The 16,015-nt window shown below is 42.6% G+C and overlaps 1 protein-coding gene across 2 annotated transcripts in view; it reads right to left on the bottom strand.

Moving 5' to 3' along the window:
* prmt9 (protein arginine methyltransferase 9) overlaps positions 1-14,150 on the bottom strand; it is a 131,691-nt gene extending 117,541 nt beyond the window's left edge. The window contains exons 1-2 of one of the 2 annotated variants that reach the window (XM_028802710.2): positions 13,955-14,150; positions 9,883-10,082 (exon numbers count right to left, since the gene is read on the bottom strand). In XM_028802710.2, coding sequence (XP_028658543.1) covers positions 9,883-10,080 — 198 coding nt within the window. In that variant the 5' untranslated portion in view covers positions 10,081-10,082; positions 13,955-14,150. Of the gene's footprint in view, positions 1-9,882; positions 10,113-13,954 lie in introns of those variants that run through there. The other variant, XM_028802712.2, reaches the window with a different exon arrangement.
* Between the last annotated feature and the right edge of the window lie 1,865 nt (positions 14,151-16,015).

The following is a 16,015-nucleotide window of genomic DNA, read 5'->3' as shown; positions in this document are numbered from 1 at the left end:
AGTAGAAGTGCAAGGCGGAAAAGGGAAGGAAACTGAAAGAGGCAAAACAAACGTAGGGTAAGGAAGAAGGCAGCTGGAAGCGAGGGAGTCGGTGTGTGTGTGAGAAAGAGAAAGCGAGCAAACGAGTGCTGACTCGAGGATGTATGCAAGAGGCTGGGAGAAGCGAACCCTAGCAGGGTGTTTGGCCGACACCTGGGGGCCGACGGTAGTGGTCGCTCCTGCTGAGCGCTTGTATGGATCAAGAGTGACCGTGAGAAGGGTGGCTCGCCGCAGCGAAGGCAGCGGGAGCTGGAGATTTGAAGTGGATCCCCAGCGTGAGTGTCCTCTGGCTGTTGGGGGAATCCAAGTCTCGGTCTGGCAGGGGCTGAATGAAGCCAGGGATCGGGAGCCATCAGACCAGTCGAATGAAGGTCAGCTGCAGGTAGGGTGACTGCCCTGGTGCATAACCTGGATGGGAGAAGCAGGGGAATCACTTGGCTTTGCTTTAAAAGACTGTTTCCCACAATTCTTTAAACCTCATTGTTTTAAAGGATTTATTTATTGTGTTTATAACCTGGGCAGTACAGTGGCACAGTGGTAGCGCTGTTGCCTCACAGTAAGGAGACCTGGGTTTGCTTCCTGGGTCCTCCCTGCGTGGAGTTTGCATGTTCTCCCCGTGTCTGCGTGGGTTTCCTCCCACAGTCCAAAGACATGCAGGTTAGGTACATTGGTGATCCTAAATTGTCCTGAGTGTGTGCTTGGTGTGTGTGTGTGTGTGCCCTGCAGTAGCCTGGCGCCCTGCCCAGGGTTTGTTTCCTGCCTTGTGCCCCGTGTTGGCTGGGATTGGTTCCAGCAGACCCCTGTGACCCTGTAGCTAGGATATAGCGGGTTGGATAATGGATGGATGGATGGGTGGATTTTTAGTTTCCACCATCATTATCATAATTAAATGTAGCTAAATGCAGTTTTACCCACAGCAATTTATTGCAACAAATATTCTATAATACTAACACTTTTTCTATGTTTTCAGGTGACTATAACTCTTTACTTGGCACGTCATTGAGGTAATGCGCATGTAATAATGACAAAAATTCCATTTCCGTTTTCGAACCCCCTAAGTGGAAAAATATTTTGATTATAAATAGAGATAAATATGATTGTGTATCGATATTATCAATTAGTAAAGATGAGAAACAAAGAGATATGATTTGAGAAACATCATGCAACTGGAAGTGCTTTTGATGACCTTTTCCTCTATCTCAGTATACGAGAAAGTCGAGCCCGATTTTCTACCGTGTACTTCAGATATTTGTAGGGAGGTTCAATTGAGTTTCTTCGTATGTAAAATTCCTTATTCAAGTATTCCCCACCTAGGGACTTTTTACATTTTATTGTTATACAACAGGGTGGCACGGTGGCGCAGTGGGTAGCACTGCTGCCTCGCAGTTAGGAGACCTGTGGTTCAATTCCCAGGTCCTCCCTGCATGGAGTTTGCATGTTCTCCCCGTGTCTGCGTGGGTTTTCTCCCACAGTCCAAAGACATGCAGGTAAGGTGCATTGGCGATCCTAAATTGTCCCCAGTGTGTGCTTAGTGTGTGTGTGTGCTCGTCCTGCGGTGGGCTGGCGCCCTGCCCGGGGTTTGTTTCCTGCATTGTGCCCTATGTTGGCTGGGATTGGCTCCAGCAGACCCCCGTGACCTGTGTTAGGATATCAGCATGTGTCAGCATCAAGTGACTCCGTGAGAGCCCTAACTACAAAGAGGACTATTTCATTTATGTTAGGTAGAATGCCCAGAGGGGACTGGGTGGTCTCGTGGCCTGGAACCCCTGCAGATTTTATTTTTTTCTCCAGCCGTGTGGAGTTTTTTTTTGTTTTTTCTGTCCACCCTGGCCATCAGACCTTACTCCTTTTCTATGTTAACTAATGTTGTCTTATTTTAATTTCTTATTTTGTCTTTTATTTTTCTTTTCTTCATTATGTAAAGCACTTTGAGCTACTTTTTTGTATGAAAATGTGCTATATAAATAAATGTTGTTGTTGTTGTTATAGAGGGTTGGCTAATGGATGGATGGATAGATAATGACTGTCTGTTTTTAGCCTCCACCCTTTCACTGGTTTTATTGGATTATTTATTTATTTGGACACTTTGTTTTGACTCTTTTTAATAAAAGCACTTTGCACTTTTTGCACCATCCCCTTTACTTCGTTGAGGTCTTCACTGATCAGCTCATCTGGTGACATTAACGACGGTGTCAGGTTCAAGAGCTCCCTGAAAGCCAAATGGGAGCATGGAGTGGAACCCGCATCGTCACAGTACAATGGTCTTGAGTCTTTGACCATTTGATTGAATGTCCAACACGCTAACCACTTGACCAATGGTGCTTAACTGTCATATTGAAGTAATTTGACAATACTTCAATATCAACTAATCAAAATGATTTATTTCAATTTATTTGTCTATATTAGTCTTGAACCTTTGACTGTTTGATCGAAATTCCAACATGCTAACCACTTGACCACCACCACTAATTTTTCACATATATGTGTGTTGGCTAAAACCACAATATACTGTATATACACAAGGTCTGTCCGGAAAAAGTCCAGCCATTGTTAATATAACGAGAACATTTTGCGCAGCATCGATGTAACCTGGCATCCACGGAGAGTGGACTGGAATGCACATGCATGAACAATGACTGGGTATCCAACTTAATAAAAGGATCACTTGACTGGACTAGTCAGTAGGGGCGCTAAACGCCATGAGCACGTGTACTGTGTGGCAGTCGCATTCAAAATGATTAAGCGAGGAGAGCAGCAAATCTGCATCAAATTTTGTGTTAAGCCTGAACATTCGTCTGCAGAAACAATTTGGATGATTCAGAAGGCTTTCGGGGACGATGCAATGAGTGCAGTGCAAATAAAAGTGTGGCACAAACGCTTTAAAGATGGCCCCCCTACAGCCCAGATTCAGTGCCCTGTGACTTCTGGTCTTTCCCAACACTAAAATCATCACATTGTCGATGAGATTCAGGAAAATACGACGAGGCCGCTGATGGCGATTCCAACAAAGTGTTCTGAACAGTGGAAGGGATGCTGGGAGAACTGCATGAGGTGCCAAGGTGCCTACTTTGAAGGGGCATCACTGTCCTATATACAGTGTTTCTTCTTCTTCTTCTTCAATTAATGTACCGTATACACTCGTGTTTACGTTCTCCCGGGGATAAGTCGGGACTTGATTTTACCGTATAATTTCTGGTATTTTATAATGTCGGTCGTATAAGTCGAATGCGGAAAACTCACGCTATTGGTCCAAGCAATTATGATATGCTAATGCCCACCTGAGAGAGTAACCATGGAGCACGCGGCCTTTATTTTCTCTGTATTGTGCCTATGTGACCACACAGTAATACCTAAACTATTCCAAAGCGCCGTTTGCACTGTTTTGTGTATCTCACGCCCTCATATACCTTTATCGTAAGAGCATCCCTTATCTACGATGAAGCGTTCGATCAGAAGAAAATAGGAAGCTGCTTTTAAATTAAATGTCGTTGAAGTGGCGAAAGAAATTGGTAACTGCGCTGCTGCAATAAAATTCAATGTGTCTGAGAAACTGGTGCGAGATTGGAGAAGGCAAGAAGATGGAAAAAAAAAAATTTAAGTGTCGTATTTTTGAACGGGCGTATAAGTCGGGGTCTGATTTTATGATCGATTTTTCAGGTTTCAAGACCCGACTTATACGCGAGTATATACGGTAAATATTTTTCATATTACATGGCTGGATACTTTCCAGGCAGACCTCGTATGTGTAATCTCTCAAAGTATAATATGAGGAAATGAGAAATTTAAATTTGATGTAATTAACGTACAGATAACCCGGGTCAAAACTGATGAAATATTGCATTGTCACCAGAGATCAGAATGCATACAAAGTTTGAAGGAAATTGAAGTGGGTAAAAAATTGTTTGCAAAATTTGACCCAGACAAACAGAGAGGCCAAGTTGAATAAAATCGTATAAATAAAAAAATGAAACCATTGGCAAACACTTTACATTTAGCATCTCTTCTTATACTGTTACTTACAACAACTGGAGTTTTGTCCAGCTTGTATGTCATTTCAATGAGTCAATTACAGTGGAACCTCGGTTTGTTAGTAACTTAGTTTACGAGTGTTTTGCAGACGAGCAAAAATTTTTTAATAAATTTTGACTTGATAAACGAGCGAGGTCTTGCAGTATGAGTAGTATGTATACGCTTTGTCTGCTGAGCGTCATGTGATCACAACTGAGCTGATGGTTTCTCTCTCATGGGCAATCGTCTCCTATTCTCCGTCTGAGTCGGCGTGCCTCACTCATATAGTCAACATCCGTACGAGCGTATAGTGTTTATTGCAGCATTAGCATTGTGACTGTGTGTGTGTGTGTGTGCTGTGAGGTGCGAGTCCCCGTCTTGCACCCTAAAACACGAAGCTGAGTCTCAGTACTTTAGCAACACCAGCTTTATTCAGCTTGAAACAGCAACAGCGCGGTTATTTATTGTAGCGGGATCTGCCGCTCTCCTATACACAGACACAGCAGTCAGGCAGGGCCCTGCACATTTATAATGTTCCTTGTTCCTTGTATCACCCATCGACGGCAGGCGCTTATAGCATGTCCGCGATCTTTTCGGATTCGCTTTTACAGCGAACTGCTACAGTGCTGGGAGCCTGCGATTGCTTTGGGACGCTCTTCCGTGTGTTGTCCCGTTGGGTGCAATCCCACAAGAGTTTAGAAACTCACTCACACAAGCCATGTTTCTTTTCAAAGGTAAAGTGCAGGTTAATTTGTTTTATGTATTTTTACTTTATATTTTGTATTAATCATTTTTATATGAAGAGTTTTGGGTTGTGGAACAAATCATCTGAGTTTCCATTATTTCTTATGGGGAAATTCACTTTTATATACAAGTGCTTTGGACTGCGAGCACATTTCCGGAACGAATTATTCTCGTAAACCGAGGTTCCACTGTAATCCACAAGCTATCCAGTTTATTAATGTAAGATTAAACATCTACAGCATTTGTGAAACCCCACTAAACCAGGAAACACAAAGAAAGGGTTGGAATCCAATCACATACAAAAAGAACAAATTCTTGACTCATGAGACCAGAGGGGTAGTGTGGGATGGATGGGACACTTGCATTCATGCCAGAAATGATAAAAAGTTCAACATTTAAAAATCACATAAATATTGCCATTCTTACCTTAATGCATTATACTACCACTAGTTGTGCTGCCTATCTAATCAATCAATGTAGACCTCAGCGTTAACGCTGATATGCAATTCATATCTCTCTGTATCTGCCATTTGGTATGGGATTTGTAAAAGCAGTGTTAATGATTGTGATGCACCACCCGTTGGAATTAATTCTGTTCAATTCTTTATTGTCATGTGTACAAGTACCATGTACAATGAAATGCTTGCGTGCCCCTGTAGACAGTGAACATAGACAAAAAAAAAAGAAACACACAATAAATAAATGACTAAAAATAAGTAAATAAAACCAGAATCCTAGTAATAAAATAGAGATGGTGGCAGAAGTATATGTGCAGGTAGCAGTGGAGGTGACACGAGGTTACTGATTGTTTATGAGTCTGATTGCAGTTGGGTAGAAACTGTTCCTGAACCTGGAGGTGGACGTCCAAATGGACTTTAGTCGCTTCCCAGATTACCTCAAAGGTGGCACAGTGGTAGTGCTGCTGCTTTGCAGTAAGGAGACTGTGGAAGATTGTGGGTTCGCTTCCCGGTTCCTCCCTGTGTGGATAGCGCTTTGAGTACTGAGAAAAGCGCTATATAAATGTAATGAATTATTATTATTATTATTAAAAAAGTGACAGTGCAGGGTGGCTGGGCTCACTTTCCTGAGACAACGTGTAGTGTGGATGTCATGGATCGCAGGGAGCTGTGTGCCTGTGATCTGCTGTGCTGTATTCACCACACGCTGCAGACCTCTGCAGTCCTGAACTGAGCAGTTGTTGTACCAGGATGTGATGCATTCTGTCAGGATGGATTCCACAGTACACCTGTAGAATCTGCACAGGGTTGTGGGGGACATCCGGGCCTTACTCAGTCTCCTGAGGAAGTAGAGGCGTTATTGGGCTTTCTTGACTACTGCCGCAGTGTGACTTGACAATTTAAGGTCATCAGTGAGGGTGATTCCGAGGAACCTAAAGCTGCTGACCTGCTCCACAGCCTCACCTCCTAACAAACTCAGGTTAGGTTAGGTTAGGAGCATGCGCTGATACAATGCATTGCTGCACTCACCAAATCACAAACCACCTCAGGATCATGCAATGTATTTAATTACTAAAAATGTTTGTGATGCACCATCTTTTGGATTGATAGAGACACAGCAACTGGACAGACACACAGATATTGATCCTTTCATTAAGTTGGATACCCAGGCAATGGCAGATACTTTGGCTAGTATTATCTAAAAATGAATAATTTGTTAAATAGGAAATCAACATTTTGAAATGGAGCTCTGTAAAAATGAATAATTTGTTAAATAGGAAATCTACATTTTGAAATGGAGCTCTGTTAGAAATATCCTAAACAGAGATGAGGTATGCTCTTGTTAATGATGACCATGATCCAAGGAGCAGGACAATGATGTCCAATAGCAGAGTATTCTTAGCGTCCTCCATTCCGGCATTATGTATCATTTTCTATTTCCTTTTGGTTAGGTTAGGTTTAGGTTTATTTGTCATATATAGGTTAACACAGGGTCAACATACAATGAAATGTGTATGACGAGAAAAACAAGTCACTCAGCCTAGATCCAATAAAGCTAAAAAAAAAAATAATTTAAAAAAAAATTACAAGTTAAAAATAGACAAGCCATATAAAATAAAATGTGTTCATTTTAAAAGAAGTTATAGAGCAATATGAGTTGAATGAGCAGCAAGTACAAATGACAGTTATTGCACAGATAATGTTTTAGAAGTACACATGCATATTCCATAAAGTGCAGATGCATGTTCCAGGTGCTATAGGTGTAACACTAAGAAGAAGTGCAGGTTTGTTAAGGTCCATCTCCAACAACAAATTACACTGGTCACCAAGCATTTTGCTACTGGGATTCGTTCACCAGTACATTTAACAAATTTCACTTGCCGACTCCAAATCTGAAAACTGTTTTCGTCCAGCATGTCCCATTTTTTAGTTATGATGTTCCAGGTCTTGGACAACTAGGGTGACTGGACAGTAAAGGCGCTGCGTTAAGGAAGGTGTTTTTGTTGGCCCTGAAATCCATGAATTGATGCTTGACGATGAGTTCAAAAGGAAACTGAAGCTCGCTGAATCAGCATCCGCATTCGTGCCGGTTGTCCAGAATTTTCTCAACAGTCACAGAGCAGAGAATTATGCTGAGCTTGTGGAGAACCTGCTGAAAGTGTATTAGCTTACGGGAAGAAGACGCATTTTTTACATTCTCATCTCGACTTTTTTCCACCAAATCTAAGCGATGTCAGAGATGAGCACGGGGAAAGATTTCACCAAGATATAAAGGTGATGGGAAACTGATATCGGGGAAAATTCACTCTGAACATTATGGGTGACTACTGTTGGTTCATGCAAAGAGAGACAAACGTGCAGTACAAGCGCAAAAGCAATTGCCTTAGGCAATTTTGAGCACACTGACCTCGCTTTTATATTGAGGTAAGTTGACATAAACATGTTTTAAAGTGTCTCTGGTATCGTCTTCTGGTTTGTTTTCAGAATAAACACATTCAAACAATTTTGGTGGGACAGAGTTCAAACTCCAGATAGCGTGTTGATACATTACATTGTGTGACAGGCCGGCCGGGACGCCCCTTCTGTATATGTTTCGGGGGAGCAGCTATGGACATCTCACTACCTCCCCCGGGATGCTTGGTGGCAGCCTCCCTGGCTGACGATGGTGCCTCAGTTTCCTGCAGGGTTTCCTGGGAGATGGAGTTCTCCACAACCCTGTGGGGAGCTGGGGTGGCCGCCAGGGGGTGCTGCATGGAGCCAGGAACCCACCTGGACATCTCTGCAGCCCCATCCGGAAGTGCAATTAGCCGCAGGTGATCAAGCAACTGGAGCACTTCCGGGTGGGCTATAAAAAGGGCCAGCATCCACCACTCAGGAGCCAGAATCGGGAGGAAGAGGACGAGGTTGCCTGGGAGGAGTGGTGGTGCCAAGGTGGAGAGAAGAAGTGTAATTTGTGCTGTATAAGTGCTTGTGGGACTGTGTTGTGGCTGGAGGGATTACGGGGAAGACGTGCCCTCCAGTTGAAGACAAATAAAGAAACTGTTTGTTTTACACGTGCCTCTGAGTAAGTCTGTGCCGGGTCAGGCGCTATATAGTGCCATATTACAATTGATACAGTAATCCCTCGCTATATCGCGCTTCGCCTTTCGCGGCTTCACTCTATCGCGGATTTTATATGTAAGCATATTTAAATATATATCGCGGATTTCTTGCTGGTTCGCGGATTTCTGCGGACAATGGGTCTTTTAATTTCTGGTACATGCTTCCTCAGTTGGTTTGCCCAGTTGATTTCATACAAGGGACGCTATTGGCAGATGGCTGAGAAGCTACCCAACTTACTTTTCTCTCTCTCTCTTGCGCTGACTTTCTCTGATCCTGATGTAGGGGGATTGAGCAGGGGGGCTGTTCGCACACCTAGACGATACGGACGCTCGTCTAAAAATGCTAAAAGATTATCTTCACGTTGCTACCTTCTGTGCAGCTGCTTCATGAAGTGACATGCTGCACAGTGCTTCGCATACTTAAAAGCTCGAAGGGCACGTATTGATTTTTGACTGTTTGTTTTTCTCTGTCTCTCTCTGTCTGCTCCTGACGGAGGGGGTGTGAGCTGCCGCCTTCAACAGCTTTGTGCCGCGGTGCTTCGCATACTTAAAAGCCAAACAGCCCTATTGATCTGTTTGCTTTTCTCTATCTCTGTGACGTGATCTCCTCCTGACGCGCACTCCTTTGAAGAGGAAGATATGTTTGCATTCTTTTAATTGTGAGCCGGAACTGTCATCTCTGTCTTGTCATGGAGCACAGTTTAAACTTTTGAAAAAGAGACAAATGTTTGTTTGCAGTGTTTGAATAACGTACCTGTCTCTCTACAACCTCCTGTGTTTCTGCGCAAATCTGTGACCCAAGCATGACAATATAAAAATAACCATATAAACATATGGTTTCTACTTCGCGGATTTTCTTATTTCGCGGGTGGCTCTGGAATGCAACCCCCGCGATGGAGGAGGGATTACTGTATTCAAAAGTGTTAAAACGGCAATAATGTGTATCTCAAAAACCTGACCTGCTCTTAATTCCGATTTCATATATGGAATCAGTGTAAAAAAACTTAACAGCGAGCTGCTCTGAAGTTCCCAGTAGCAAACAAAAAATATTTTTTTGTAGACCAGTGTTATCAATTCTGGTCATACTCATGAAAAAAAAAAAAAAGCCTAAATTCTGAAATAATGATATTTCTCACACACTGCTTCAGCTTGCAAACCTTGTGTGATGACCTTCTCAAGCAGCTGAATATTCTTACAATTTAGAAGTTATTTCCGCATTTCCTCAAACTCCGCAGTATAAGACTAGACATCTTTAAACTGACGTTGCCAATGGTGACAAATCCGAAACCGTCCCGTAACTAAAATAAAATTCACGTGCAAACTGGAACTCTTTTTGAGAGGAACTATGCTGTTTCAAGCTAACTTACAGATGTTGGCACCCCATCTGCTGTTCTTATTAGTAAACGTTGTGATTTTTTTATTTCATGTTGTTACCCCATCAGCTATTCCTGTTAGTAAATGTTGACTTTTTTTTTTGTATTTCAGATTACCTTTAACAAATAGATTTTGATTTAAAAAAAAAGAAAACTTACTTTGACAAAATCTTTCAGAGCTGGTGCCAGACTGAGCACCAGAAGGTAATGGGCAAATGCAGTCCCATAATCCCGATTCACCAGACACTGCTGAGCACTTTCTAGAGACTGGGAGACAAGTTCATTCCTGGCAGCTTGGGCTCCGGCACTTCGTCTAGGCCGCCTACCACGGTGTGGCCTCGTACTTCCACCAGGCATTCCTTCAAAAAAAGTACAGACTTTTATTACCTAGCAAGTAAAAATCAATAAAAAACACGGTCCATTCGTTCCACATTACCTGGAACTATCAAAAAATAAATGAATACTGCCACTAAAAATATCTATTATTGTAAGGGTGACTGAAATACAGTTGTCCTCTACAATCCCATAGAACATACGTACAGTAGATTACTTTCTGGATTGGCACAGAAACAAAGAAAAAGATTATTTTCAATTGACACTGGAGTACAATTAAATGGAAGAATTGTTAATTAATTAATGTTCTAAACCCACTCAGGTAGACAAAGCACAGTATATCCCAGAATGGAGACCAGTCCACCACAATGCAGAATCATTGACCAATTTTAGGGTCTCCTGTCTTGGTGATGTCCCTGAAAAACCTAAAAACCCAAAAAAATAAAAACGCGAAATCTCCACAAAGTTTGTATCCAAGGCAGCATCTGAATCCAGGATTCTGAAGCAATGAGGCGGCTGCAGAAAACAAGAACAGCATATCTGTGTAATAAATACAAATCAGGAGTGGTCTCCCTTGGACTTTCGTGTATATTCAGATATGGGGATGGATATTTGAGGAGTAAACCGCAAGATAATGATTATATTTTTATATCATGTACATTAAAGAACCATTAACAACAAATCAAATCAAATTAATAATATATTGAACAATTGCCTCTCTGACTTTGTCTCCCAACCGTCCAACCTGAGCTGACCCTCTGATGTCCTCATTCCTAATCCTGTCCATCCTTGTCACACCCAATGCAAATATTAGCATTTTTAACTCTGCCACCACCAGCTCTGTCTCCTGTGCCACCGTCTTCAACCCATATAACATAGCTGGTCTCGCTACCCTCCTGTAGACCTTCCCTTTCACTCTTGCTGATACCCGTCTGTCACAAATCACTCCTGACACTCTTCTCCACCCACTCCACCCTGCCTGCACTCTCTTCTTCACTTCTCTTCCACCATCCCCATTACTCTGTACTGTTGATCCCAAGTATTTAAACTCATCCACCTTCACCAACTCTACTCCCTTCATCCTCACCATTCCAATGACCTCCCTCTCATTCACACACGTATTCTGTCTTCTTCCTACTGACCTTCATTCCTCTCCTCTCTTCCTCATATCTCCACCTCTCCAGGGTCTCCTCAGCCTGCTCCCTACTATCGTTACAGATCACAATGTCATCAGCAAACATCAGAGTCCACGGGGACTCCTGTCTAATCTCGTCTGTCAACCTGTCCATCACCATTGCAAATAAGAAAGGGCTCAGAGCCGATCCCTGATGTAATCCCACCTCTGTCACTCCCACCACAGACCTCACCACTGTCACACTTCCCTTGTACATATCTTGTACAACTCTTACGTACTTCTCTGCCACTCCAGACTCTCCAGTCACCCTGTCATATGCTCTCTCCAGGTCCACAAAGACGCATTGCAACTCCTTCTGGTCTTCCCTCTACTTCTCCATCAACATCCTCAGAGCAAACATCACATTTGTGGTGCTCTTTCTTGGCATTAAACCATACTGCTGCTCACTAATCATCACCTCCCTTTTTAGACCTCCGAGAATGAAAATACAATTTTTGGAATTATGTCTGTGTGTGTGTATCTGTGTATGTAAACACGATAACTTGAGTACACTTTCACTTAGGTCAACCAAACTTTGCATACAAGTATTAGGTACAAAACATAGCTTTCTATCAACTTGTGGACTATTTCCGTAACCAGAAGAGGTACGTTTTTATTCATGCAGCTGCAGAGTCCGATTTATTCCACTTTACCTTTATGATAATTGTTCAATATATTATTAATTTGATTTGTTGTTGATGGTTCTTTAATGTACATAATATGAAAATATAATCATTGTCTTGTGGTTTACTCCTCAAATATCCATCCCCATATGTGAGTAAATGAGAAAGTCGAGGGGACTTCAGTATGTCACAGTACATGTTGGCATTCATGGTTCCCTCAATGAGCTGTAGATCTCCAGTGCCAGCAGCACTCATGCAGCCCCAAACCATGACACTCCCACCACCATGTTTGACTGTAGGCCTGACACACTTGTCTTTGTACTCCTCACCTGGTTGCCGCCACACACGCTTGACACCATCTGAACCAAATAAGTTTATCTTGGTCTCATCAGACCACAGGACACAGTTCTAGTAATCCATGTCCTTAGTCTCCTTGTCTTCAGCAAACTGCTTGTGGGCTTTCTTGTGCATCATCTTTAGAAGAGGCTTCCTTCTGGGATGATAGCCACGCAGACCAATTTGATGCCGTGTGCGGCGGGCGTACGGTCTGAGCACTGACAGGCTGACCCCTCATCCCTTCAACCTCCGCAGCAATGCTGGCAGCACTCATACATCTATGTTCAAAAGACCACCTCTGGATATGACGCTGAGCACATGCACTCAACTTCTTCAGCCGATCATGGCGAGGCCTGTTCTGAGTTAAACCTGTCCTGTTAAACCGCTGTATGGTCTTGGCCACCATGCTGCAGCTCAGTTTCAGAGAGCTCTTTGCCATGAGGTGCCATGTTGAACTTCCAGTGACCAGTATGAGAGCGATAACACCAAATTTAACACACCTGTGAGCTTGTAACACGAACGAGTCACATGGCACCGGGGAGGGAAAATGGCTAATTGGGCACAGTTTGGACATTTTTCACTTAGGGGTGTACTCACTTTTGTTGCCAGCGGTTTAGACCTTAATGGCTGTGTGTTGAGTTATTTTGAGGGGATAGCAAATTTACACAAAGCTGTACACAGACTACTTTACATTGAATCTTCAGTGTTGTCCCATGAAAAGATATAATAAAATATTTCCAAAAATGTGAGGGCTGTACTCGCTTTTGTGAGATACTGTAGATGGATAGATAGATGTGAAAGGCACTATATGATAGATATCTATTATATAGTGCCTTTCATATCTATCAATCATATAGTGCCTTTCACTTCTATGCTGGTGGATTCCTTCCTCATAGCCATTTGTTTATTTCAAATTACTACCGGTTTATATTCTATTTATTTTTTGTAAATTTAATTGTAAAGCACTTTTGCTACATCATTACTGATGTCGTTCTGAGTATGACGTTAACTTACATCCTACCCTGCAAGCAAGTCCTGCTTTGAGGGAAAACGTTAGGGTTGGTGGCAGCAACCGTAAAAAAAATCTCGAACTGTTCCCATGTGGTGCTGAGGTGTCACCGGCTGCACTCGGCGTGTGGTGGGTGCGACAACGCGCTACTGCGCATGCTCCAACCACCTCCTCCTTTACTTATGTTCTTTTAAATGTGCTCTGTAAATAATCTGACATTGTTATTTGTTAAAGTAGAACACTTTTAAATGTAGGCACTGTTTACATGATGATCTACTGTTTGCCTGTTTTGATATGCTGAAAAAGTTAACAATTTTCATGGGCTCTACTTACTTTTTCACTTGACGGTAAACTGATAAAAACTCTAAACAAAACGCACATAAATCGATGCCGTCTTAACAATAAAACATAAAGGAATCGTAACGTCTGCATGCATAAAGTGTACGAAAGCCGTCCAAATATCAAATGAGCCAACCCGTGTTTTAAAGACAACAGAACACTTCCGATTTATACAATCGCCTGGCTTGGGATCTGTTTACAGATTTTATCCCAAAACACGAGAAAATAATCCTGTACACACAAATATTTGGTAACGTTCCAACTCCCCTCCTTTTCCTTCCTTCCTTCTCCTAATTCTGTGGCGACTCCTTTTTCAATGGAAATTACACAACCAAATTGAATCGGCACGCTTTATCTTACAATATTATCTTTATGCGCAGGTAATAAGTAACAGCAGAAAAAAAAATTAACACTCACTTCCAAAAAAAACAAAAGCGCCGTCTGGAAATTGGTGCTTTCATCCAGTTGTTTTCAAAAGCTCTCTAAAAATCTCTAACTTGTAGCATGTCATTTCAGTTCGTTTTATTGCAAATCAAATTGCACTTCTGAACACCCGCCGATCAGCCTCCATGTGTGAGCAACGCTAGGCACAAAAATCAGCTGTTATACTCCGGGCAGAAGCATCGAATCGCATCTCAAAGGTTCCGCGTGGAATTTGAAGTTTCCTACCTACAATCGTATTGTAGCGACAGACGGGCGACGTCCCAGGAGGCTTTGCGGCGCGGCACCTAAAATGAGACTGTTAATTTTGGTTTCTTTCATGCTGGATTTCAGACAGTTGTGCTTAATGTTGGTTTATAGCTTTTGTCAACGGGACTGTTTTATTGAAGTTTAAAGGTGGGGAGAGTGAGATGTTTGAGTTTGCCTACCACCACTAACTGAGGCTGCCTGGTGTATGAGTCCCGTTATCGGGAACTGAAGAACGGGCATAATGTGAATATTGCCGTTTGTAGTGATTGTGTTACATTATCAGTATTAAGAATAGAGTGCATTATGCCTAAAAATACATAATTATTAGGACATAAAGTTCTTGAAATGGAAAGCTAAATTGTATCGTTTATAAATATGATTTTTGTATTTGTAAAGGGAGACAGTATAATAAAAAAAGGCACAGCACACGCGGTGCTCTATCGCGTTTTATTCGTGAAAGCGCGGCTCCGTTTTCGACTACGACGCTGCGACTGCGCAGATTGTGACGTCATTGCTTGGCTGTACTCTATAAGAACGCCAGCACAGCATCTCTGTCTAGCATACTGTGCATACAAGAGCGCAGCGTGCAGCAGCAGGCGACAGGAACAAAACAACAAAGGAGTTCCAGTTACAAGGATGAAATATGGCCATTGTGGTATAAGAGGACTATTTGAGTCCACTTGTGGTTGACCATGCCTATTGGACAATGATTGGAGTGGATGTTGCAATTATCTGTCTGCTCCACCTGGCTTATTCTGCTACTGGACAAAGCTGGTGACACTGGGAATGATCTGGGAATGATTGTATTTTAATTTCTCCTGTGCCTTTAATACCATCCTGCTATCCCTGTTCAGAGCTCCAAGATATGATGGTGGATGATCCTATGGTGTCCAAGATTATGGATTATCTGTCAGGCAGACCGCAGTTTGTGAGACCCCAGGACTTTGAGCGACACTGGAGCACCACAAGAAACAGCCAAGTCTCCTCTCCTCTTCTCTTCACTCTGCACACCTCTGACTATGAATATAACACCAGGTCATTTTACTTCTGAACATTCTCAGATGATTCTGCACTTGTGGGTTGTATCAATAAGGAGGATTAGGCAAACAGAGAAATCAGGGGGAGAACTTTGTTTCTTGGTGCAAAGAGAATTGTCTGCATCTTTATATCAGCAATACCAAGGAACTGCTTATTGACTTTCATCACACCGAAGACCATCTATGTCCAGTCTTATTCAGCGAGTAGATATAGAGGTGGTCCATTCCTACAAGTACTTGGGGGTCCACATTTATAACAAGATGGACTTGTCTCATAACACAGGGGAACCATAGGAGAAATGGCAGAGCATTTGCATTACATTTACTTATTTGGTTGACGTCTTCATCCAAGGTGATATATAACATTTAGGGTATAATTGGTTACATTTCTTTTGGTTTTCCAATTTGAGCAAGGGCAGCTCAAGTGACATGCTCAGGGCCACATGGTGGCAGTAGTGGGATTTGAACCCACAACCTCAGGGTTTGAAGTCCAAAGCCTTAAGCACTGTGCCAGTATGGTGTGCTGGGCTGGTAAAATCACTTCAAGAGAGGCCCACCGAGTCAATAAACTCACTAAAAAGGCAGGCTCAGTTATGGGGCGCTCTCTGGTACCCCTGGAGGTTGTACAGGAGGAGAGAATGAAGACAAAACTGAGTGCCATTCTGAACAATGCTGCACATCCTCTCTGTGACACAACAACAATGAGGACTTTCAGCCAACAAATTATTTAGCAGAAGTGGGTCAAGGGGCT

Source organism: Erpetoichthys calabaricus, chromosome 5 (genome assembly GCF_900747795.2).
Source record: "Erpetoichthys calabaricus chromosome 5, fErpCal1.3, whole genome shotgun sequence".
NCBI classification, from domain to species: Eukaryota; Metazoa; Chordata; class Cladistia; order Polypteriformes; family Polypteridae; genus Erpetoichthys; species Erpetoichthys calabaricus.
Note: the sequence above shows the minus strand (reverse complement) of the source record. Positions and strands in the feature narration are given on the sequence as shown.